Genomic DNA, 23,296 nt, shown 5'->3' on the forward strand with positions numbered 1-23,296 from the left:
CCTTCACCCGAAATTTTAAAGTGACGTGGGTTTATTATAAAATTAAGAAGCATTTTCCAGTTAAAAGTTAAAATGTTAATTGACTCTTTGGCAATAAATAATCATTATGAAGTTTCATAAGATTCTTACAAAAACAGTTAAGGGTTAAAATAGGCTAATAATACCTCCCTCCACAGGTCTCCTCCCCTTCTGTGAACTAACCACCTACAACAAGTTTGACAGCTCAGCCTTTTAGTACCGAGCAGCAGTGGTAACGACAGAAAAATTGCACTTTCTTCCACTGAAGACGGGTTTTGTCTTATTTTTTGTCGCCATGTGTGCGTCCGGCGTTTCCTGTGGGCTATGAGGGGTTTTATACATCCGTAGGCTTTGGTCACTTCTCTCCCCCCTGGGATTCCTTCTTTCCTTTTTTTTTGGCTCGAGTTGGTGTAGCGTCTGAGAAATAAATTCGAGGAAAACCTCTGCTTTTTACGTTTATCCGGGCGTCGAGAGGAGGATAAAGATGTCGAACAAGGTGGATGAGGCGAACAAGCTCGCCGAAAGTACATACAAGGTAGGTGTTTTGGCTGCTGGTTTAGATGGGAAGCTGGGAAGACAACAGGTGCGACCACGGGGGAGGAAATTCCTCCATACTTAAACAGACGTGGAGCACAGCAAAGCTGAACAGGTGTTGACTAATTAAAAGCGTATTGCTCATTTTAAAAGCAACATTTAATAAATTTGACATGGAAAGAGGTTATTTTTTTCTCCCACTGTAACATGGGAACTTGTATAGATTAAGATAAACTGTTACAAGGACTGTTTAGTAGCATTTTGTACATTTTCAAATCTTCTTAGCTCCCTTAGCAGCCTGTTTAGCTCTGCATTTTTTTTTTTAACTTACAGTATTTAAACGCTTCCAAAGAGTTTTCCAACAGGTTTTGCCTGAGTACAGAAAGCTGGTTTTTGGAGAGTTGAATCACTGGTTTTGAGGAACTAGCTCCACCCCGATTCTATTGTTTTCTTAGAAAAGAGTTACTTTTTAAGTATCATCCTTATCTCAGCCTACATGTGGCTCTGACAATTGATTCATTTTGGATCTATATATAACTTGTTTGTGTGGACTCATCTAAATAAATTGGCGTGTAATTGAAAACACAAGTTATCCTAAGAAAAAATTTAGTTTGAAATACAGGTAAATTGGTTTCTTCAAAAATGCAACACATACACAAACCCAGTTTAGAGTGTAACGCTATTACAAAAACTTAGATATTCAGCAAAGTGTAATGTTAGATGATACCAAAAAATAAATAAATAAATAAGTTCGCTCAGCAGATAATGACCAACACAAAAGAGCTGAACAGGTTGTGATGCATCCTAACACCTTAATGGAAAATTTAGTGAAAGGAAAAAGTGTGGCAGAAAAAAAGTTGAGTAAGCTATAGGATTATACAGCAAAGCCCATACAAGATGTTAGGGGAGTTTCCTGAGGTGTGTGCTGTAGTTGGGGTAAATGCTTTACCAGCCACCACACACAGAAGTATATATAGACCATGGGCTACAGAAGTCATCAAAAAATAATTGTCTAACAAATCCATATCTCATTTGAGAATTAAATTATTGAAATAAACAAACTTTTCATTTATTGTTTTAATTAATTGGGATTGGAAGTTTGACACAGAACACTAGCATTACCAGGGTTTTCGACCTCCCCCCTGAAGTCCCGAAAGAGGGTCAAAAGACCCTCAGGCCTTATTTACATTACTGTAAATAAGGCCAGTAATGGCACAAAAAAATGGTACAAAAGCGCCTGTTCACACCTGCTTATAGGATGCTAGCTAAAATCCTTCAGGTCAGTCGACCCGTCTCTGGGCTCCAAAGGTAGAAATGTTAAATGACCCTTCTCTGGTAATGCTAGTGTACAAATGAGGCCTAAATGTGTTGCTTAATTTAAGCAGATTTCCTCAATATTAGGTTGAGAAAAGAGCTACGTAAAGTGGCCAACTGTTTTTGCCACTATGCATTTTGTCAGCACAACTGGGTCCCATACTGTGAGCAAAACCCACATACACATGTTGACTGGGGATTAGCAGTGCAACCATTAAGCTTGAGGTTTTCACATAAAATTCCTCTTAAATATATTTTCTTTAAAGATTATTACTGTATCCATGTTTTTATTTTTAAAAGGCTTTATAATAATAATAATAATAATAAAAATATAAAAGGTACCAGATTGGCATAAAAAAAAAAAAAACATAACAGTTGCCAGTTCTTGCACTCTGCATGCGTCTCTCCACAGGTAGCCAAGTGAAGGACTATAAAGAGCTGGAGTGAGGGGGGAAAAAGCAGACTCAAGGCTTTTCTTATAAGACTTTAGTCCTTTTGAACAGCTTTTATTTGCCTGGCCTCTTGTTAGGACAGCCCCCGCAGCTCATTGAAGTGGTGAAATACAGGGGAAAGACTCCAGGTTTAATAATTTAGGTGCCTGTGTGTTTTGTGTGGTAAGATTATACAGCAAGCTCCTCAGCAGCCATCACCTCTTGTTCACAGTTAATGGTAACAAAGTGCTCATAACAGATATTGAAATTATATGGTTTTGCTGTGAAATCAATTGAAGGTCCACACATTTCACAACATGTCAACATTTCTCAGAGTAACAGCTTATCTTTCAATTAATTGATGTTAGAAATGTAAAAGCACAATTGTATCGAGCTCATGAATTATATTGTGGCTTGTATATTCCCTCACATTTTTCATAATCTGAGTGATGCATCTTTATCTTAAATGTCATTTCCTGACTTTAAGGCGTGAATCCGAATTGGGTGACTATTACATGACTCATAAAACATTGATTGCAGTGGGTGACTTGCTGCGCTTAACTGAGGTTTGATCATTTGTAGACATGGGTTTACAGCTAAACTATCATTTCATTTAAGGTAGGTGCCTTAAGATAATATTTATTTGGTGCTATAGAGGTGAATTGAACTGAAATAAATTTCAAATTACTATTTTAACACAAAATACTTGGGTGATATGGGATACTGTTTACTAGTAGTGTGTGAATCTATTTAACATCCATCCATTCATAGAACAGTACATTGATTCATCCACACACAAGTACATAAATTTGGGCTGCACACCATCAAGAAAATAGCTAATTGTGATGAATAGTGTGTTGGTGATAATAATTACGATTGACCCATAGTGTCCTCCTGGCTCTTTACTCGTTTCCCTTCGTTAAAACGCCCCCACCACTCATTGAGATATAGCATCTCGCCAATGATTGTACTGATCTATTTTTGGCATTGAGAGCAAGGAATGTCATTTAAACAGGACAAATACATTGTTGTTATGTTTCATTTGCTTTTCAAATATAATAACCTACCAAATATTGCATCCAGTTAGTCCTACATGATTGTAGAATTCCTCCTATTGATGATCCAGACATGATTACTTTGCTGCGTCTGGACCAAAATAAAATTGCAAGATGCAAGATATTTAACTGCCTTGCCAAATAAAAACCGGGATCTGCATTTAAACACCCATTTTGTATGATCTTCTTAACTTCCACCTCCTGTTGCTCATGTTTAATGACATTTTCTCTCTTATGGTCACTGTCTTCTTCCAGAATGTGATGGAGCAGTTCAACCCAGGCCTTAGGAACCTGGTGAACCTAGGAAAGAGCTATGAGAAGTCTGTTCATGGTGAGTTGCTGTTTTCTTTACTGCATTTTCAGGTACACTGATAAGCTATTGGGGATTTGATTTAAGAAAATGCAATACATCTACATCCTTTCTGTGGCCTTCAACCACAAACATTTTTGTCATTTCCCCAGCTATGTCCATGGCAGGAAAGATGTATTTTGATGCACTGTCTAAGATTGGAGAGAATGCTGCTGGATCTCCTGTCTCCAAAGAGTTGGGTAAGTTTCTATGGTGCTCTCCTCTGGGATTAACAGGGAAAATCTTTTCACAGTGAAGATCTTTCTCTACATCGCTGTCTATCTCCATCTATCTCTGACTCGCTGTTTTATTACAGTTCTTTTAAGGATCTTTAAAATCCTTAACAGGCAAAATTTGTTTTTGAATTTTTGTGTTGTCAAAAAGAGGGATGATGAAAAGTTTAAAACCATAGCCTCAAAAAAGGAGACATGCGTGATGGAAGTGTTTCCAGTGGATTTGTTGCAACAGTGCTTCAAATTGTGAAAGTGACTAGATGGATAGCCTTGAACTTACACTTTATGTTAATCTCCTTTGCCTTCGAAAACAAAACATTTTCAATGATTAACTGGAGCATTTTCTTGTTGAAATACCCAGTGATCACTGCACAGATGGGCACCTGTAGTCTGCCTGCCGCAACATCTCCACATGTCCAGTTGCATTTTGACAACTCTACACAAACCAGACTTAGTTACTTCATTAAGATAAAAGCTCCTGCACTGTGCCTAAAACTTCTTCAGTGGGATCTTCTTGTCATATATGAAATGCTGGAAGGCTAAAGAAAAAAAGTCAATTTTTTATTTTTTTTTCTCCTCACCAGAGAATATGGCTTTCTTTCATTGTCAATGTTAGGTACTCCCTTGTCCAAATTTGCACATTTGTGGAGTGGGAAGAGATGTGGCCTTTGTGGTTTCTGATTTGCCTGTGTTTTCACCAACAACTTTCTGGATACTCTGGATTTTGCATCAGGCGGCCATATTGACAAAACCAAAAACAAGAAGAAAATTTTTAAGTTTGCAATTGAGAAGAAAATAAATCCATAGATGCTTATGTCTGCCTGGTGTTAAAAATGTATGAGAAAGTTCCATGCCATGGTAATTGTGCAGAGTCATTCTGTTTGCAAGATGCTGCTCACAGACCTCTTTGATTGTTGGGGAGTAAAGCGTCTCCCATCCTCCATTAGCTTCTTTGCTTAGGTTGCAGAAGCAAACCTAAGCAGCGAACGCACAATGTTGGAGACATGGCACACACACACACCACATGTGGAGCCTTTTGGTTAATTAAAGTCAGGCTTCTGAGTGTATGCAGAGGAAAATTTGTGTTCAAGGTGTTCATACTGAATATGTGTTTAAATGTGTTCCACTTTATAGGCACCATATTATTCATAAAATTGTGCTTTTGTGAGTAAAAAGTTGTCATAGTGTTTTGAAACTCTTGCTTTGAACATTTCTGGCAAATATTTAAAGTATTTTCCTTTATTTATTGTATATTTCAGGTCTTGTGTGTGTTAGATTTTACAGAGTTTCCTATAGTAAAAGAGTGTAGTAGGAATAGTATTAGTTAAAAGCTTGGACACACATGAGTCCAACAGAAGCGAAGCTGCACTACAGTGAAAGCACAGAATGAGTGATGCTTAATATTTAAGTTTATGACTGAATGTGAAAGGTTTATAAGTAAACAGAGTTTGTTTAGTCTTCAGTTTGTTCCTGGTCAAATTCCCAAGCTTCACCTTCCCACTGGCTAATATGCAGCCAGACACGGCTGGGATCCTAACTCACTGTCACTAGTGACACACTTTGATTTAGCCACTGTATGCCTCTCCTGTCTCCTGTGGTTTTAGAACTAAACTGCTAATTAAATTCTGCAGCACATTGGGAAGAGCCACCTGTTGCTGTGCTGTTTCCTGGCATAGTTAGAAAAAAGGTCTTTATACTGCTACTTGGTTTGTAGACTACTTTTTTTCTGGATAGTTGCAGTTCTTGCTAGCTGTATTTATGCTACCGCATGGTTATAATTTCTTGCATTTGCCAGATTCTGTCTTGGGAAGAACAGAAACATTTATTAATTTAGCACAAAAAAGATAATATGAATCCAAAAACAGGTAATTAAAACACAAATGGTTAAAATATTGATATCAAAAGTGGTTGGTTGTAGTTGCTAGCATTTTAACACTGGTTTAAAGATGGTTTATGTGGTTTTATATTTGGATGTTTATTGAAAACTACCTGTGTATTGATGCATCTATTGGCGTCAGCTGTTGAATTTTTATTTGAATTGTCTGCAACTTCTCACCAGTTTTTGCCTCCAGTATTTTTAGAATTGGTTAATGTGTCACTCCACCAAACTTGGCTTAATGTTGAAAACGAATTGCAGTGACAGCTGCAGTCTAAGATGGTGGAGGGTTACCGGCGAGCTGTTTTCTTCAGTTAGTCATTGCTCAGAAAGTGCAAGCGTCTGTGTGCCTTACTTCTCAGCTTTAGTGTAAATCCTTCTAGTGGATTTACACTAGAATTGTATGCATATATTAATTTAGAGGTTGCTATTGAGAGCTGCTGAAATTATTTCTCTTTAATGCCTTGAATAGTGATTGTTTGTGATTGAAGGAACATAAACTGCTCATTATCCATAAATAAATACAAGCAGGTTTTATTTAGTAATGAGATGTTCAGATATGCAGCTTTACCTTTTTATGTTTTAGATTTTAAAAATTACCATATGCATTATCAACACACGGTCGGCTTACTAATAATATTTTGAAGGGTTAAAGTCATGTTTTATGTGTGGGAAAACTCCAGGACCACAAAGAGAGTTATACTGTTCTGCCATAATGGATCATTTCTGTCTGTCATTATTTTGGGATTATTTAGGAAGGTGGTGAATAAACACAGAGTTGTATGTCATCTAATGATTGCTGACTGTAGAACCAGTCAGCAATCAGCAATTGTGATGTGGATGTGACGTCTGCAGACTCCTAACAGCAGGAATGTATGTAAATAAGAGAGTGTCTGCATTGTCATTAGGAACTTGCTCATGGATGTAGAGCAGCTGCCCTGTCAGAAACCCGAGCTCCACTGACACATCACCAGAAACCAGACACTCTTGAAAGAAATTGTAGGACCTCTGCACCTTATCCTGCTACCTTCTTCCTTACAATTAGTCTACCCCCGATTCTTGTCACACCCAACATTTACATAGTCATCTGACCTCTCATGGGGCAGCAGAAAGTTGTTTAGGTTCATGTAGAAATTAATTGGGATTTGGTTGTAGTTCTTTGGAAACCAACTCAGTTTTCAACTGTTCATCACTTACAAAATTCAGTAGATGTTGGGTTGTTTTATATTTAGTTACAAATGAATTGGACTGTCTTTCAATTCAACCGAATACCTTGTGCTCTTTGAAGGCTAACTACTTCTGTCAAAACCCAATTCTAAGTTTAAACCAAACATTTGGCCACAATGAAATGATTAAGCTTTTTAATCTCTCACAGTTTTTACAAAATTACTGATTTTTCTTTAGTTAAATGCTGTGTTCTTGTTATCCATGCAAAGCTAACATTATCTACACTGCTGGTCAGTTGTACTGCAAGGTTTACAAGCAAATCCTTCATCCTGCTGCAGCTCTAACAGCTTTCTATCAAAATGTTTGAATAATTTTGAAATTAAACCTAGACCGACTTTCTGCTTCACTTGAGTTTTTTTTATTTATTTATTTTTTTTAATTAGTTTTCAGCTCACAGTTTTACCTTATTACATCAGTTTGTAGTTCTATCTAGTTGTGACAAAAAGTGTCATAAGATTCTCAGTCAGTAAAAACACACGATGCCCAATGTATAAATAGTACCTGATGCATTTTTACATAATCCTAATATGTTTGCATGGCGTGTCACCTGACTCTCACTGATGCGAGGATTATTTTGTCTACAGCCAAAAACAGTAGAAGAATAGTTTCCCTTTTTGCATTCTACTGGCCAAATGTCATCAAAATCAGGTGAAAGAAAGGAGGGAGTTTATTTATAACCAAGGATACTTGTTATTGTTGTTTTTACCTTTTAGAGTGTTACCTGGATTTTCATCTACAGTGCTGTTTGCACATATTGGTACCCTTGGTAAAGGTGTGTCTAAAGCATGAGACTAATCCTACATTACAGTAGCATAATGTCAATGGCTAAAGTAGGAAAAAGTTGCAGTTCAGTGACTGAAAATGGAGAGCCCTGCTTAAGATTTCCCAAAGTTATGAATGAATGTTTCCTTTTTTTATTTTTGTGTTATGATTTTGCGTCTGGAAGTGAAACGGGACCACAGATTCAGATTTTCTGTTTCATCATCCATACATACAAAACATGGATGGATGGATGGACATTCTTCCTTGCTGTCCTCCTTGTCTTGTTTTAAACTTTCCAGTTGCTACGTTGTAGACGTGAACAGAGTTTTCTTGCATCAGTTTCCTGAATTAGGATTATCTAGACACATCTGTCTTACTTGAATTACTTGTTTCCTTGTGTCTTCACATGTTCCCCATGGAAGCAGAAACTAAAGACTAAATTTACATTTATCTTGTAGTCATTTTTATCAGTATTTAAAAATGGAGCCTTGTTGGTTTAGCTAAAAACGATGATCTCAAACGGAAAGATTTCCTTTCTGAGAGGAAGAATTATTACTTTGTGACATATTTTGGAATTTTTATTCTATTGAACAAACAACTAGTTCACTTCATTCATGAGAAACTAGATTTTTATCAAACTGCTCCACAAAGTCAAACCCTGTTTTTACAGCCTGAGTAAACAAGCCTTCAGGAAACCTGTCTGAGCCGTGTGGTTATGTCGCTCTCTGTATTTTCCGATATTTTTGTTAGCTAATGGTGGTGGGTTGCTTTTGGCGCCTTGTCATCATGACACACTTGTCGCCCTCACAAACTCGCTGATTTGAGCACACCTGTTTCCGGGCAACGTTTGGTGCCGATCGTGACAACAGTAAACAAATGAGTGGCGCCCTCTGGAATGAGACTGTTAGTGGCATTGACGTTGCTGAAACCAGGACATATTTCTATGCTGTGAGTAATTTTAAATCTCTAATGACAAATCAATGCTTAGATTTACGGCCCATCACTTGGACAACAGACTCTTGTGCTGTGCATAAAAATCCGTTTGTCTGGTATTTGACTCAAAATCGCACCTGCTCACATTTTTTGGATAATTTTAATGTCATGTGTATTCAGACTTTAGCAGTGATTTATTGCTGGTTTTGCTTTTAATCCATGAGAATCTGTCATGTAGACTTGACTTTTCCTGTTCTTTTCTAACATTTGTCTCATCTCATTTCCTAACAATTTTCATTCTCACTACATACATTGCTTTAACACTCTTTTTGTTCCCTTTCTTACACTTTACTCCCCTAATATCTCAACACAGCCTTTGCATTCCTGTCAGCTCCTGTCCTTTTAAAATCGTACTTTTTCTACCAGAGTGAACTCTAACAGCCAGTCCCACCATAAGGGAGGGTGGAGAGAGGTAGGTGTGGTTTGACATCTAAAGGAAGTGCACTGTTTACATACTGATGCATGTACAGCTCATGGTGATCTATTCACCTGGCAGCAAATACAATGGCTGTCGAGGATTGTGCATTTGTTTCTGGGTTTTCTGTCATTTTCTACACAATTAAAATAATTTATTTCTTCTTAGACCTCTCAGTCTCTTTCTCAAAGGCTTTTAAAAAATATCTACCCAGGTATTGCACCATGTTTACATCTATGTACTGTAGCTGAAGTATACAGTGAGAAAAATGTTCTGTTCATTTTTGAAAATTCTACAATTTAATTTATTTTTTTCCAAAAAAAGTGTGAAATTCCAGACTCCATAACATATTAAATTATATAAAAGTAGTTGTTTTTTTTCCAACACATTGATGTTTGACCCTCTTTTTTGGCTTTTTAGTTATTTTGCCTGCAGGTTGTAAACATGACAGAAGATGTATCAACTAGGTTAATCTTAGAAGTCAAACTAGGCATTGAAGTGCAGGTATAATCACTTAGATTTAATCTACTATAATCTAGTCTAGGTTTTTTTTTTTAAAGAAATTTGGAATGGATTGTAAAAGTGAAATACATGTTTCTAGATTTCCAAAAATAGAGAAATGGTCATTTTGTTCACTGTAAATCAGAAATTACAGCTTCAGCACTGTTTCATTGTTTTCTCATCAGAGTCACATTAAACCTTTATTATATGTGCTGCTGCTGTTACACTTGAATTTTGCTTTTGTGGAACAGTAAAAGCTGTTTCTATTGTATTCTATTCTATTTTTTCCAACAAACTACAGAGGCCTCTGCAATCCCTTGCTGTGCAAAAACAGCTAAACTCATGACTCTTGGATAAAGACTTTCTAAATCTGTTGGGCATATTAAAAAGGACCAAAGCAGCCTGACTGCATCATTAAAACAGATGCAAGTCAGCAGGAAGGCTGCCTTGAACTATTCAAGGTGTTCATTGTTTAAAGTTGTCCAGGTCCTCTCTCACAAAAAGCACCATAAAAGAAACTGTTAAAGTGTAAAGTCAGCAAATATATAATGGTTTTACATTTTAAACATGATTATTTTTTAGACTGTAAAATTTAAGTGACATTACTTTTTGTAAACAGTTGCAAGGTTTAGATCATTGTCAGTCTGTTCATTCAGTTTGTATTTTGAATGTTATTTAGTCAGAAAGCTGTTTGTTCTCTATTTAACAAGTTAAATGTCTCATTTTTCTATTTATTTATTTTTACTCAAAATATGTTATTCAATTAATTTACAACGGGGATAAAAATCACTACTGACTCATAAAAATCACAATGATGATTTAATACTTGACTATTGTGTAATCATTGCATTTTCAAATTAGGAACTTGGTGTGTTCAAATTTATTCTTCTCATAATCCTAATTTAGTTGGTTTGAATTACTTACAACAACAATAGGAGATAATTTGCTGGTGCTTTTTTAATTAAAGCTGTTTTGGATTACCAGCAGGTGGTTGACTTTTTCTGGTTGAGGCGCAAATATCCCTTTCCTTTGATGTCAAACATAATGAGCCCTTACACCTTTGGGCTCATTGGTATAAGATTTTTTTGCAACTACAAGTTACTAATTTTACTATGGTGCATTACGGTACATTCTGTACATTGTTATCATTGTACAGTGAGATTAAAGAAGTTTTAGGTTGTAAAGCAGGAAGGACTGAATAAAAACAGCAAGCAGGAAAGGTGAGTCTTCTGACATTAACATGTGTATTTATTTTCGTCTGGCAGGTGCAGTGCTGGTAGAAATCTCCGAGGTGCACAGGAAGGCTCAGCTTGAGATGGAGGAAAATGTAAGTTCCACAGATGTTTCTACAGATTGCCCGTTTAAATAGCTGCTGTTTGATCACTCCGTGATTGTGTTACCTAATCCTAATGCATTTTGTCAGACACACTCGCTCTGTAAACCTGTTGCTCGGTATATTTCCACAGCTACATGCTGTTTCTGACGCCTTCAACCGGTAGTTCTTTCTTCTACACCCATAAATAGAAATCACCTCGCCTCCTTCCCCACCTACATGTACAGTAGCCGCACGGGCAGCTGAAATGTAAAGTGATTTAGCGACGAGGAGAGCTGTTTTTTTTTTTTTTTTCTTTGAGTACAAGGGCAAGTCTAAACAAGCTCTGGAAAAACATCAGCTGTAGCTGTTGCTTTGAGATTCATTAAACTTGCATCTGCACATGCCCTGCTTCCCACTGACATATCCGAATGTGTCATGGCTGATTCACCCCCTGGTGTTTTTCCGTAAGTTTGTCATTGTAATTCAGCTTGCTTGGACCTAGTAACATACATATTCATTCAAGGCTCCATATTCATTCAACATCCCTTCGCAACTATTCTTTGTCTTTGTAATTATGCATTTATCATTCATCCATCTGAATACTTTCTGTGCTTTCTAATAAAAGAATTGTACAGAAATGTTATGCGATACAAAATAATGGGGATGAGTGCTGTAAGAAAAAAAAATCTTTTGAGACTGAATTATGTTTTTATTATCTGTAAGCTATAATCATTAAAATTATAATAAATGCCGTCTTTATATATCTTCACTCAATAAATTGAGTTACAGTAACAAAACATTCTGACTATATCAAAAATATATATATTTCTTTATGTGAACCTGTGTTCATATGAGTCAAATTACCAAAAGAAAAAAAAGGTTTAAAGTATCTTGTATTTAGATTCTTCAACTGTCTATCAAGATTTTCCATTACAGAAGTCCTCAAGTTTTCAGCCTAACATGTTTGGGGTTTTTTTACATGTAGCTAGCCAAGACTGTAATGTAGACACATGAGTTTCGTACATATTGCTGCTTCTAATTGTTTTCTGTCAAAGTAATGTTACATCAGACTTTAGCCGGTAATGTCTCCTGACTGTGTCACCATACGGGAAGACCATCAGGAAAATTTAAACGTAAAAATGTGACGCTATATAGCTGTGCATTGATGGTGATGTTAATAATACTAAAGATCTGTGGAAATATTAATTAGTGAGACCATCCTGTTTTCTTGCGTTGTCACGTGACAGTTTATTCTTTAAGAAATAAACTGCACCAGTTTGAGTGTATCTCATTAAAAATGAACTTCAGGGCAGAAAAGATGTGATGCAGTCCTCTGAGACGGTGTTACCAGCAGAAACTGTGGGTGGTTTTTCTTCTTAATAATCTCCAGCTTGCGAGTTAAAGCCTCAGTTTAACTTGGAGAAAACCTTCTTGGTGCTTTGATGCTGCATGTTATGCATATGATAATGTTTCCCTGGGAGCTGTCGCTGCATCGCAACAAGGCCTCGATGAAAACATTGACACCTGCAGATAAATGAGAGCTGCAGAGAAGGGGAGGATGTGATGGAGGACTATGGGCATTCCCACGCTTTGTTTCTGACTCATTCATAAGCACAACCTTGGACTTGGCTCTCACCCCCACAGACACTAACCAATCCACTCCATAATGATCACTTTCCATTTTTTTCTGAGATTGACTGCACTTTCTGTTGTTGTTGTTGTTGACAGCAAAGTTGAAAAGTCAGTCCTTCACACTTCTGTCAGCTTAATGATCCTCTTTCTTTTTTTGTCCCCCCTCCTCTTCACCTGAAGTTTAAGAGGTTCCACAGGGAGATAATAACAGAGCTGGAGAGAAAGACTGACATGGATGTCAAATACATGACAGTAAGTAGTTTCTGTGTATATGTGCAAGTCATAACGTGGATGCAGCTTCATTCCTTCTTGCAACCTTACACACTTTTATGTGGAAGTATATTATTGTGATTTGCATAGTGACAAAATGGAGGATAGACAAATATAATGCAATGGGGGGGATTTCAAATTTCTGATAATGGAGATCAAGGACAGGATGAGCAGCTAAAGAGGATTAATAAATGATGCGAGGGTTTTAGTCGCCACCATAATCTGATCACATGCAGCAATTCCTAGCTATAATTATGACTGCAGGGAGGATAATTAATTCAAAGTGGGTTATCTCAGACACAAAGGACAAATGAGATTCCATTTATCCAGCAGCAAAACAAGTCCTGTCTGTCTAACATATTTGAAGCCAGTTAATAAGAACAAGGAGCAAACATTAACACGGCATCAAAATGCCAATGTTTTGTTGAAAATAAAAGCTGGAAACCTCACTGAAAGCGAAGAGAAATGAAATCAATAAACTGGTGTGACCTGGTTAATTAGTCAGGTTATTTTGCTTGACAGCAGAGGTGCAGTAAACTGTTTATTCTCGCGACAGTCACGCTAGCTCTTATAGTCTGTTAAAAAAAAGTTTGGGGAAGCACTGTGTTAAAATTGTGACTTTTTAAAACCATAGAAAGAGACTTTTTGAAACCAACCAAATGTTTGGTAAAAATCAGAAATCTGCCAAAAAATGAATACATTGTTTTGTAATATTTGATATTTTTACTTGGAAGGTAGTCTTGACTAGTTCTTGTGTGACATTGGGGGTTTCATGTTACCTAGGGTTAGGCTGTAGTGGTTTGTTTATTAGCAGACATGCTAGCTATTGTTGTTAGCTTCAAACTTTTCTCTCAACCCATCGTCCTGGCTTAGATATTTATCTGCTGATCTTAACTTACTTGCAAGAACAGGTGGGGGAGGGGACCCTATTAAAAATCTTATACAAATAGAGAAAATCCTGGACTTTCTAAGAAGTTATTTGAACCATAAGAAAGGTTTGAAGCTACATTTTAGTGATTTTGACATCTGGAGTTTTTAATATTCAGGTCTACCTTAATACTGGGGCCAATGTTTGGCTAAATAAAAGCAAGTTTTTGGAAAAAAATGAAATATAACTGCAATACTGAACACTTATAAACTGGGAAACAAATTTGGACTGGAAGTTGGTCACTATATGCAGTGTGTATAACAAAGTCAAACTGTAATGCTTTGTGACACTTAATCTTGTTTACCTGGAAGTAAGCCTGGGAGAATATAGTCTGACATTGGGAGGTTAACAAGGAGGATGCTAATTTAATTAACTATATGGGTTAGTCGACTCAGTAGCAAGCTTCCAGCAGGTGAATTATTCTCCCAGTAGGTATGCTAGTAGCTTGTTGCAAATAAAAACGGTGCTACTTTAAAGAAGCAACAGTTGTGGAGATTTTGTGGATAACAGAATTCAGCTCCTGTTTCAACACGAAGAAAACATTTGGGGATTTGCCATTATCCCATTATTACTATGTAGGTTTGAGTTGATTTATAGAGCAACGCTTTGTGTTGCTCTGATTTTAAAGATACTAATACAATTTAAAAGCAGATCATTACAGAAGAATCAATTTCCTTACCTTTAATCGACTTAAACAAAAATATGATTTGTTCTGATTTGTGCCGCAAAGGTTTTTCTTTGTACAACCAGAATTTTGAAGGGTTTTAAAAGATTAAAACCCAAAGGTTTTAGCCACTCATGGAGATCATGGAGAAATTTTAATGTGTTTAATATATTCTAAATTATGGTGGCACAAGTAAAACGTTTTGCTGAACAAACGGAGCACAAATCATTAACGCCATTTTCGTTTGAGTTGGGGAATGTGAAGGAGTGTGGATCACCTTTGAAGATCTACCCTTTAAACCTTAATGGATATCTTTGAAGTGATAGTGGCACAAAGAGAAATCTTTGTTACACAAATCTAGCTCAAATGTTTAACTTGCTAGAATTGCAGAATCTTTCAGGAACTCTAGTTCACTCAGGTAAAGGAGACTGAAAGCTCAAAGCAACATGTGGGGAAAGAGACCAGAAAATGTCACAATCTCTTCATTTCATTCAATGTAATATTAAGTATATGAATGGAACAACATGCTACTTTAGAGCTCTTAAAGTTTTGACTTTATAGGGTTAAGACTGGCCCATACCTATTTAGAAGCAAAATGTTTTGTTTTTTTTTTGTGACAAATATCACTAGTTTCCTGTTCCAGCATTTACATGAGTCATTTCTCTGGTTTAGGCCACTTTCAAAAGGTACCAGATGGAGCACAAGATGAAGCAGGATTCTCTGGAGAAGTCCCAGGCGGACCTGAAAAAGCTGAGGAGGAAGAGCCAAGGCAAGAACGCCAACAAATACGAAAGCAAGGAAAGCGAGGTGAGATGGTCACAAAAACTCCCACAGTCATTTGACACATGATGTGTCTTTAAAGCCCCCATACACAGAGTTATGTTCATATTTATGTCAACATACAGAGATTACCTTAAGGCAGTCTCTGCTCAGCAAACTTTGAAATCTGAGCTGCACACTGTCAGAGCTGGACTAACAGTAGTGTGTATGGTGTTGGATCTGTGCAGTCAGGCATGAAAATGTCACTGTTTACTATTGAACTATTTTTTGTCTGCCTAATTTTCTTTCCATATGCTTTATGTATTCAGGTAGCTGCATGGGCTTGGCTAAAGGCAACAAACCAATTCATTTGCTTCTCTGGTGATCATGAGCTTGTATTTGTGCACACCTAAGAAAAGATAAAAATAAATCAAGAATAGAATAATTGTAGACATTTTTTATTTATTATTTGTACCTCCTAATTGGAACTACATACAATAATACTAGTATTGACATACTAACTTAAAAATATTTATTTACTACTTGCATGTAGTACAAAACAGATTAGTTTGTGTTTTGTCCCCAGAATGATGACGCATAAGATCCAGTTTGGGGAAAGAAGATTTAGTGGTTGTATCATTATTACTGTTAGTGTTTTACCTCATTGTAGTCATTCCCTGTGGCATGTTAAATCATTATTGCAGGTTGCTTTAACACGGTGCTGCTACACCCTCTCAGTGGCTCTGCCGAATGAGAAGTTTCATTTCAAAGCCGGTTCCCCGACGGCAGGGCAGCGTCAAAATCCTACATAACCTGCTTTCCATTGACCTTATCAAGCAGCCTGTTTGCCTGGCTTTTTGTGAATGTAATTTTTTGTGTACTTAAAGGGTTTTGTGTATTCGATGAGCATAGTTCACCTGCCTGTTTCAAGACCCACAACGTGCTAAATGCCATTTAGGCCGCAGGAGTTGTGAATATTTAAGAAATAGTTTAAGTAATTAATTATTTTAGATTTTTGAATATATATTTCAAATCAAGAGTAGCAGCCTTTACCTATTTCTTTCATTTAATAATTTTTTAAATTAGAAAATAAGAGGAAAATATGAGGAAGTCTCCGCCTCTTGCCTTTTAATTACTACTTTGACATTTATGTACATTGTTCTGTTTACCTATTCTTCTTCCCTCATCCTGTTTTCTTTCATCTCCTCCCTTAAGTATCTTTCTGTGTTTGTTTTCACCTCCCCACCGGGACATGAGTCAGTTTTCCTCGCTGCTGTTTTCACCTGTTCGATATAAAGCCAGTTTGTTGGATTTTGGTGACTCAGCAAGACACTCCCCGATGGGCAAGAAGACAGGAAGACAGGATATCAGAGCTGTAAAACTTTACTGGATGATTCACATGACATTAAAAAGTCTTCAAAGTGAACAGACACTAGACACAGGGGACTAGAAAAGTAAAGAGGGAGAAAAAAAACATCAAAAATCTGAAAGAAGAAGTTTAACTGATCGAGACGGGTACTGCAATCTGTCACAGAAACTTCGGAGAGAGTTTTTCTTTTTAGGGAGTTTGTTTTTCTTATACATTATTTGCTATATTTACTGAAGTAATACACATGAAGTAAATCATAGAGTCATTTAACAGAAAATGAGGGGCCCACTTGCAGTTATTCATACTGTTCATAGCAGTGCAGCACCTTTTAAATGTATGTGGTTACCTTTACCAAATTCTTATATTATTGGAATGTAAACTTGGGTGCACAAAAACACACATCTAATTTCACATTTTTATTATTAGAATCCCCTTGGCATCAATAAGTTAGTGTCTTTGTCAGTCTTTCACTTTGTGGAGGAATTTGGTTAAATCTTTACAGTATCGTGAGTCAAATGAGGTTGCAGTCATTTGTTTTTTGCAAATGACTGCAAAAAACAAATGACTGGACTTCTCTTGAAATCCAGTTTCAATCAGATGGAGATCTTAACTTTGACTGGGCCATTGCAATATTCTAAATTATGTTCCTCCTCAGTCATATCTTTAGAAAAATAGATATATGACAAATGATGACAACATTGAACCTGATTACCCATATTTCTTATTGAAGTTCATGGGATTCTCTTTCTTCATTGTTGAGAATAAATAATAAATAATTAAAAAATACTTAGGTCAGTCATAGAATCACAACATCATGACATTATTGTCTGTCCATCTCTTCTGTGCAACATGCAATTATAAAAGTGATCTGGAGACAACAAATGCAAAATCAAGAAGGTCTGTGCTGTTCTAATAATAGTCTTATTTGTAAAGATTTGTGTGTTTGCTGCTGATATTTGCTTCTGTTTGTTTGCTGACTTGTTGCCACAATCAGAGGCCTGTTCTCTGCGTTGGTTAGCGACAGAGATGCTGGGAGATCTAAATAGACTGATTCATGCAGGACTCTCTGTTACTGAACACACAGGTATTTGGATGGAAAAGGAAGATATGATCAAAGATGACATCTACCGGCTCTAATGTAGTACACCCAGTATATATTTGTTTTAGTTTTGTAAACAAAATGGCTACTTTTTACTAGAGGACATGAGTAGTATGTGGCTAGTTTTCATCTTTACTTTTAGGTTTATAATACAGAAACACTTCTATCTTAATGTGAGCTAAAATATCTAAATATTCAGTAACCATGGGAAAGGTTGCATCAACATTTTGGGTAAGCAGGTAAATTGAAAAAATCAGCTTTTTGTGCCCTTATCCAACTTTGCAGGTTTGAGTTATCATTTAAGACTCTACAATAATAATGTTCATTGTAAACGTATTTATACACCTTATACCTTTACACTTTTTATCATGTATAACTACACATTTATTGTGCCTTTTTTTACGTTCAGCACAAATTTGTGCAGCTTTTAAAATAAATGGATGCTTCTTCTCCAAAATATGCAGACATACATACTTAATCCTGTGCTGCATCACTATCATTGTCACACTCCCTCAAAGAAATACCACATGATAGCCAACATTAATGAAAATAAACTTTGGTTGTTAATACAGGGCCTGCTCTCATTTACATATTGCAACGCATTCATTGTCTAAGAATGCATACTGCATTCTGATCCAGGAGTCAGAAACATTGACTGTAAGATTCATGTTTCCATCAGCTGATTATTCCTGTTTCTGTTTGATACACTAAAGAGGCCATGAACCGCCTCACCCTTCAAGTAAATATCATCCCTCAGCATTAAAGGAATTAGCAGATGACTGCTGTTCTACAGATTGAAAGGAGCAGGGGTGTGTGCCTCAGTGCCAGCAGCCGTTACAGGTGTGCCAGTTCCAGCCAGTTTGATGAGATGTGGATCTCCAAAGTAACAGAGCCAAGAAATCAGGAACAATCTTAACAAAGCCACATCCAGTCAGAGTTTTATTTGATTGTATTATTATTTTATTCTTTTTGAGAAGAACTGAGAACTTCTGATTGAAGTTATCTCTGGAGCTGCAAAATCACTTTGGATACAACTTATCTTCCCTTCAATGCTATTTCCTAATACTTGTTCACTATATCAGCAAAACAAAGGATTCTACTGAAACTTGATTGTGTCTATGTTGTTAAAAACCAAATAATCCAATAGGTAATATCAAAAATGAGCCTGCTGGGTTTGCTATCACATGCATGCACAAACCAAATCCTTTCAAGGACCCCACTGACCCTTTTTGATCCCTGTCAGTGAAGATAACACTGTCCCTCTGTTCATGAGATTTGTCCTGTCCTCCCTTCATGCTGCTGCTCTATCTTTTCTCTAAATACTACTTTCAGCAGAGTCTGACAATACAGGAAACGATAAACTAACAATACCTGTTCCCCTGCATGAGAGAGATTAAGATTTTAAGAAAAGAGCCGTGCTGCTTGCATGTAACACATCCGTGTTATGTTTGTGTATGCATCAACATTGAAAAGGTTTTGGTGGCTGTAGACCATGTGCAAGGCAAGATAAGAGTGTACCTAATAGAAGCTGTGCTTAACTCTTTGATCCACAACCTGGGTCACAAGAGCACCGACTGAGTTTTTATCAGTCAGGATTCCAGGTGTTCTTCACTTGCTTTGTTTTTGATCACCATACATCTTTACTGTAAGTTTTCTTTTTTTCAATAGAAATCCTCTTGTGTCACTTCCCCTCTCATGCACAAACGGGTTCCAAAATGACCCATTTGTGCTAGTCCACATATTCAGTCTTTTCTTTTTTTTCATTTAGCAGAAACCTTTTCTCTGTTCTCCAAAAATATTGAATTATATCATTATCAAAACTAAGATAATTCAACAATACTTATACTTTGAATGCCCAATCATAAAATAAATGTACTGACAGCACTGAACTACAGTCAAATCTGTTCTTCTCAGCTTGCAGATTCATGCACGTTTAAAGCAACTGGAATGGTATTGAATCTTCTTTCATATTTGTTTGCTTGTTGTCAGATCCTGGAAGCCCTGACAGTTCGACAGACGGAGATGCAGTTGTTCCTCGCAGATGGCTGCAAGGAGGCTCTGCTGGAGGAGAAGAGACGCTTCTGTTTTCTTGTTGACAAACACTGCTTGCTAACCTATCAGTTTGCTTCCTATCATGACAAGGTAAAATGCACAATTCAAAGTTTGTAGTTTTTTAATAAAGTCACAAATTTGACAAATGATTGTAAGGTAAGGTTGTGACGTTTTAAATGTTGTTTTCTCCTTCGTGTGGCTGCTGGACAGACCAGAGACTTGCTGTCAACAAAGCTGAGCAGCTGGCAGGACCAGTGCAACGATGCCACCAACATGCCAGACAGCGTCTTATCCATGATTGATGAACTGCGCAAGCCAGTCGCCATTGCACCGATGCCTTCTCCCACCCCATCAAGACACAGCGAGGTATGACAGGACGAATGTGTAGGACAGTGAAACAATATCTCATCAGTGCAGAATGGAAAAATATAATTACACCTCTCAGTGAGGTGATTTCACCATGTGTGGGTGTACATATTAATGGTAGATGAAGTGATATAAATGCCATTATGTGTTGCGTAAAAACACATTTTTTATGAAACTGAATAATTGTGCCCTAGCAGCAGATAACAATGAGATTATGCAGCCATTTTAGTCAACACCTTCTTTGTCATGTTGGTCAGAAAATGGGCCTGGGTGCTTCTGGTTGGGAATCAAAATTTCACTTCAAATTGGAACCGTGTCGGTGCTTTAGTTGTTAGGCAATTTATTGCCGCAATGTTGATATTGCTGAATAAAATCATTCATTACATCCTAAAAACAAGCATATTATTTCAATATTTACTTAATTTGTAATTCTGTTGCTACAGTACCCTGAAAATAGGTCTTCGTGTCTTTACCCACCTGCAGTCCAATAACCTTGACTACTGCAGTGTTAGCCCTGCTTACTGACTTTATTAGATAACAGATACAAAAAATAAATAAAATCATATTCCTATGCAGAAGAATACTGGAGTAAATACTGAGCTAATAGATAATTGAATTATTTTAGCCATTTCAATATTTCAGTCAATGATTAATACATATTCAATTATGTATTGAAGTTTGAGAATAATTTATCTAATGCTTATCAATTTTATTTATCAGATATATTCATTGCAGTGCAACACTACATATTTGGTTAATTTACTTCATTTTGCATTTGCAGAATATTTTTATTCATAACACTTTACATTTTTTCCCTTTTGTGGGAGTCATAGATGGAAAACAATTAACATTTTTATAGAAATAGAATTAGAATCAATAACCCTGTATCTTGACGAGCAGTGCAAACATTGGATATAATGTTCAAATGCCATTGCCAGAATGCAAAATTATCATTCCAAACATCATTTTATTACGTGTTGTTTTGTTAATTTTTCAATATAGCTGAATTGTGTATTAGTTCTGTCTGAAATTAAACTTAGTTTTATGTTTAGTGTTTTATTTTTAAACTATTCTGTTACAGCTGTGACTTTCTAGTTCAGCATTGGGATCATTTTAATTTGTCATACTTAGAAAGTAAAAGTTGTTTCCTGACTTCAAATGTCATGTTGATGATGTGGTTGATTCTCCTGTGGCAGAGTGCGCCCGTTCCCCCGGCTCCTCCTCTGAAGGCTCAGACCAGCCCTCTGGCTAATATGTTCAACCACCAAGACAGCAACACAAGACAGCCTGTTCATACGCCAACCAAAAACAGCATAGGTAATATAGCTTTTAATGTAAAAATGTCTGTGTATTTTTTTATTACTTTTCAATATGGATGCTGTAATTTCCCTAGAGCGGACTATTTTAGCTTGACTTGGTTTTGGATTGTGTTTTTTTCCCACTTGTTTTCAGTTTTACAAGCTTTCTACTTTTACAAATAGTATATATCCCTTGGCTGCATGCTTGTAACTCTGCCTTTTTGTAGAACTAATTACTATTAAAGTTGATTCACTGGCTTTAAAGGATGGACTTTAATTTTGAAGTAGTTTATTAAATCTGAGTTTAACAAGTGTTTTTACGTAAGATTAGGTACCTGAAAAATTATTAAAAACAATTTCACCTGTGTTGAGTGCTAATTATCAACACCTGCTGAACATACGCACCTCTAAGACTTGATATAAGCTGCTTTTTTTTCTTGTTATATTCCTGTGTCTTCTCCATCTCTCACTATTCTCTTCCTTTTCTCCCCCAGACCATGAAAACGGCGACGAGAACAATCTTGCCAGGTCTGTGTCCGTCGCCACAGGCCTCAACAGCATGGCGAGGAGGCCTCGGGTGCGCACCATCTTCCCCCACACTGCTGGCAACAACAGCACGCTGCTCAGCTTTGATGAGGGAGACATCATTATCCTGCTCATCCCTGACGAGAGGGACGGTTGGATGTACGGCGAAATGGAAAAGAATGGAAAGTGAGTGCTAACTGCATGCTGTTGTCTGTTTGGCTGATGTGAGTTACCAAACTGTTTTGGTGTAAGTGGTATCCAAAACTGAAAAGTATGATTGAAAGGGTGTGACTCATCCTAAACTGTTTCCAGGGATTTTATTAGCTCCCAACACCAGCTTCTCAGGTTACATTTAAAGGCTCCCTGTTAATATTAATAACTATAAGGTTATGGCAATTACTACTCTCTGCTAGATGCGCTGTACATGGGCGTTGAGGAAGCGATCATACCACCAAAAGAAGAGATTAGCAAGCGAAGCTCCTGATTTAGTCTTGCGCTCATGACCGCTTGCCTTTTTCAGAATGTGTCATCATGAGCCATGATGAGGCACCTCTAATCACTGTGTCATGATGAGCCACTCCTCTTGTTCCTCTAAAGGGTGGAGGAATATGGAGGAATTTTCCTGCCATAATCCATGAGCACACATGTTCAGTCTGAAAGCAGGATTTCATGTCTTTTGTTCTCAAAACTTTTAATTACCAGAGTTTTGCAAGCGAAAATTTGGTCCGAGCAGAGACTAAGTGTGAGCTCAAGGAGAGGTTTTGAGTGCAATCATTACAAGTTTTGAGAAGAAAGATATGAAGTCCTACTTTCAAAATAAAAATGTAAGCAAAAGTATTAAAAGTTTTGAGAACAAAAGACATGAAATCCTGCTTTCAATCTGAAAATATGTGCTCTTGGATTATGGCAGGAAAATTCCTCCATATTCCTCCACCCTTTAATGTGGCCCATATTCATATCTGGTTCTAATCTGCATCCTAACTGATTCACGTAAAAGTAAACCAAGCAAAGCCACACCAAGTATCAGAATCCATCCTGAGTAATCAGATCTGGGTTTGTTTGTTTTTGAGTGCAGATAAGCGTGATCACATTTCTGTTGTTCAACTTTCAAAATTTGAATCTAAATAAAGAAAATCTTTCAGTTGAATGTATGGTTATATTCATCATGACAAAAGGTAGTTTATAAAATAATCCTGAATGATTGTTGCATGTTTTCCCGCCCGTCTTCAGAGTTGCCTGGACACGATCGGATCGCTCAAGATCAGTCAGAACTGGAGTTTGAGTAGTGCACCGCCCTCAGTTGGCCTCTCG

At 36.9% G+C, this 23,296-nt stretch overlaps 1 protein-coding gene across 2 annotated transcripts in view; it reads left to right on the top strand.

Annotated features, from left to right (window-relative positions):
- Window positions 1–207: 207 nt before the first annotated feature.
- LOC102238151 (brain-specific angiogenesis inhibitor 1-associated protein 2-like protein 1) overlaps window positions 208–23,296 on the top strand; it is a 32,480-nt gene continuing 9,391 nt past the window's right edge. For both annotated transcript variants that reach the window (XR_002754085.1, XM_014472403.2), the window contains exons 1-10: window positions 208–553; window positions 3,608–3,683; window positions 3,815–3,901; window positions 10,974–11,035; window positions 12,836–12,907; window positions 15,190–15,324; window positions 19,734–19,886; window positions 20,007–20,162; window positions 21,359–21,479; window positions 21,955–22,171. Coding sequence is in view for 1 of the 2 variants with exons in the window: in XM_014472403.2 (XP_014327889.1) it covers window positions 503–553; window positions 3,608–3,683; window positions 3,815–3,901; window positions 10,974–11,035; window positions 12,836–12,907; window positions 15,190–15,324; window positions 19,734–19,886; window positions 20,007–20,162; window positions 21,359–21,479; window positions 21,955–22,171 (1,130 nt within the window). In the remaining variant the exon portion in view is untranslated. The remainder of the gene's footprint in view (window positions 554–3,607; window positions 3,684–3,814; window positions 3,902–10,973; window positions 11,036–12,835; window positions 12,908–15,189; window positions 15,325–19,733; window positions 19,887–20,006; window positions 20,163–21,358; window positions 21,480–21,954; window positions 22,172–23,296) is intronic.

The sequence above is a fragment of the Xiphophorus maculatus genome, chromosome 16 (assembly GCF_002775205.1).
Source record: "Xiphophorus maculatus strain JP 163 A chromosome 16, X_maculatus-5.0-male, whole genome shotgun sequence".
Taxonomy (NCBI): Eukaryota; Metazoa; Chordata; class Actinopteri; order Cyprinodontiformes; family Poeciliidae; genus Xiphophorus; species Xiphophorus maculatus.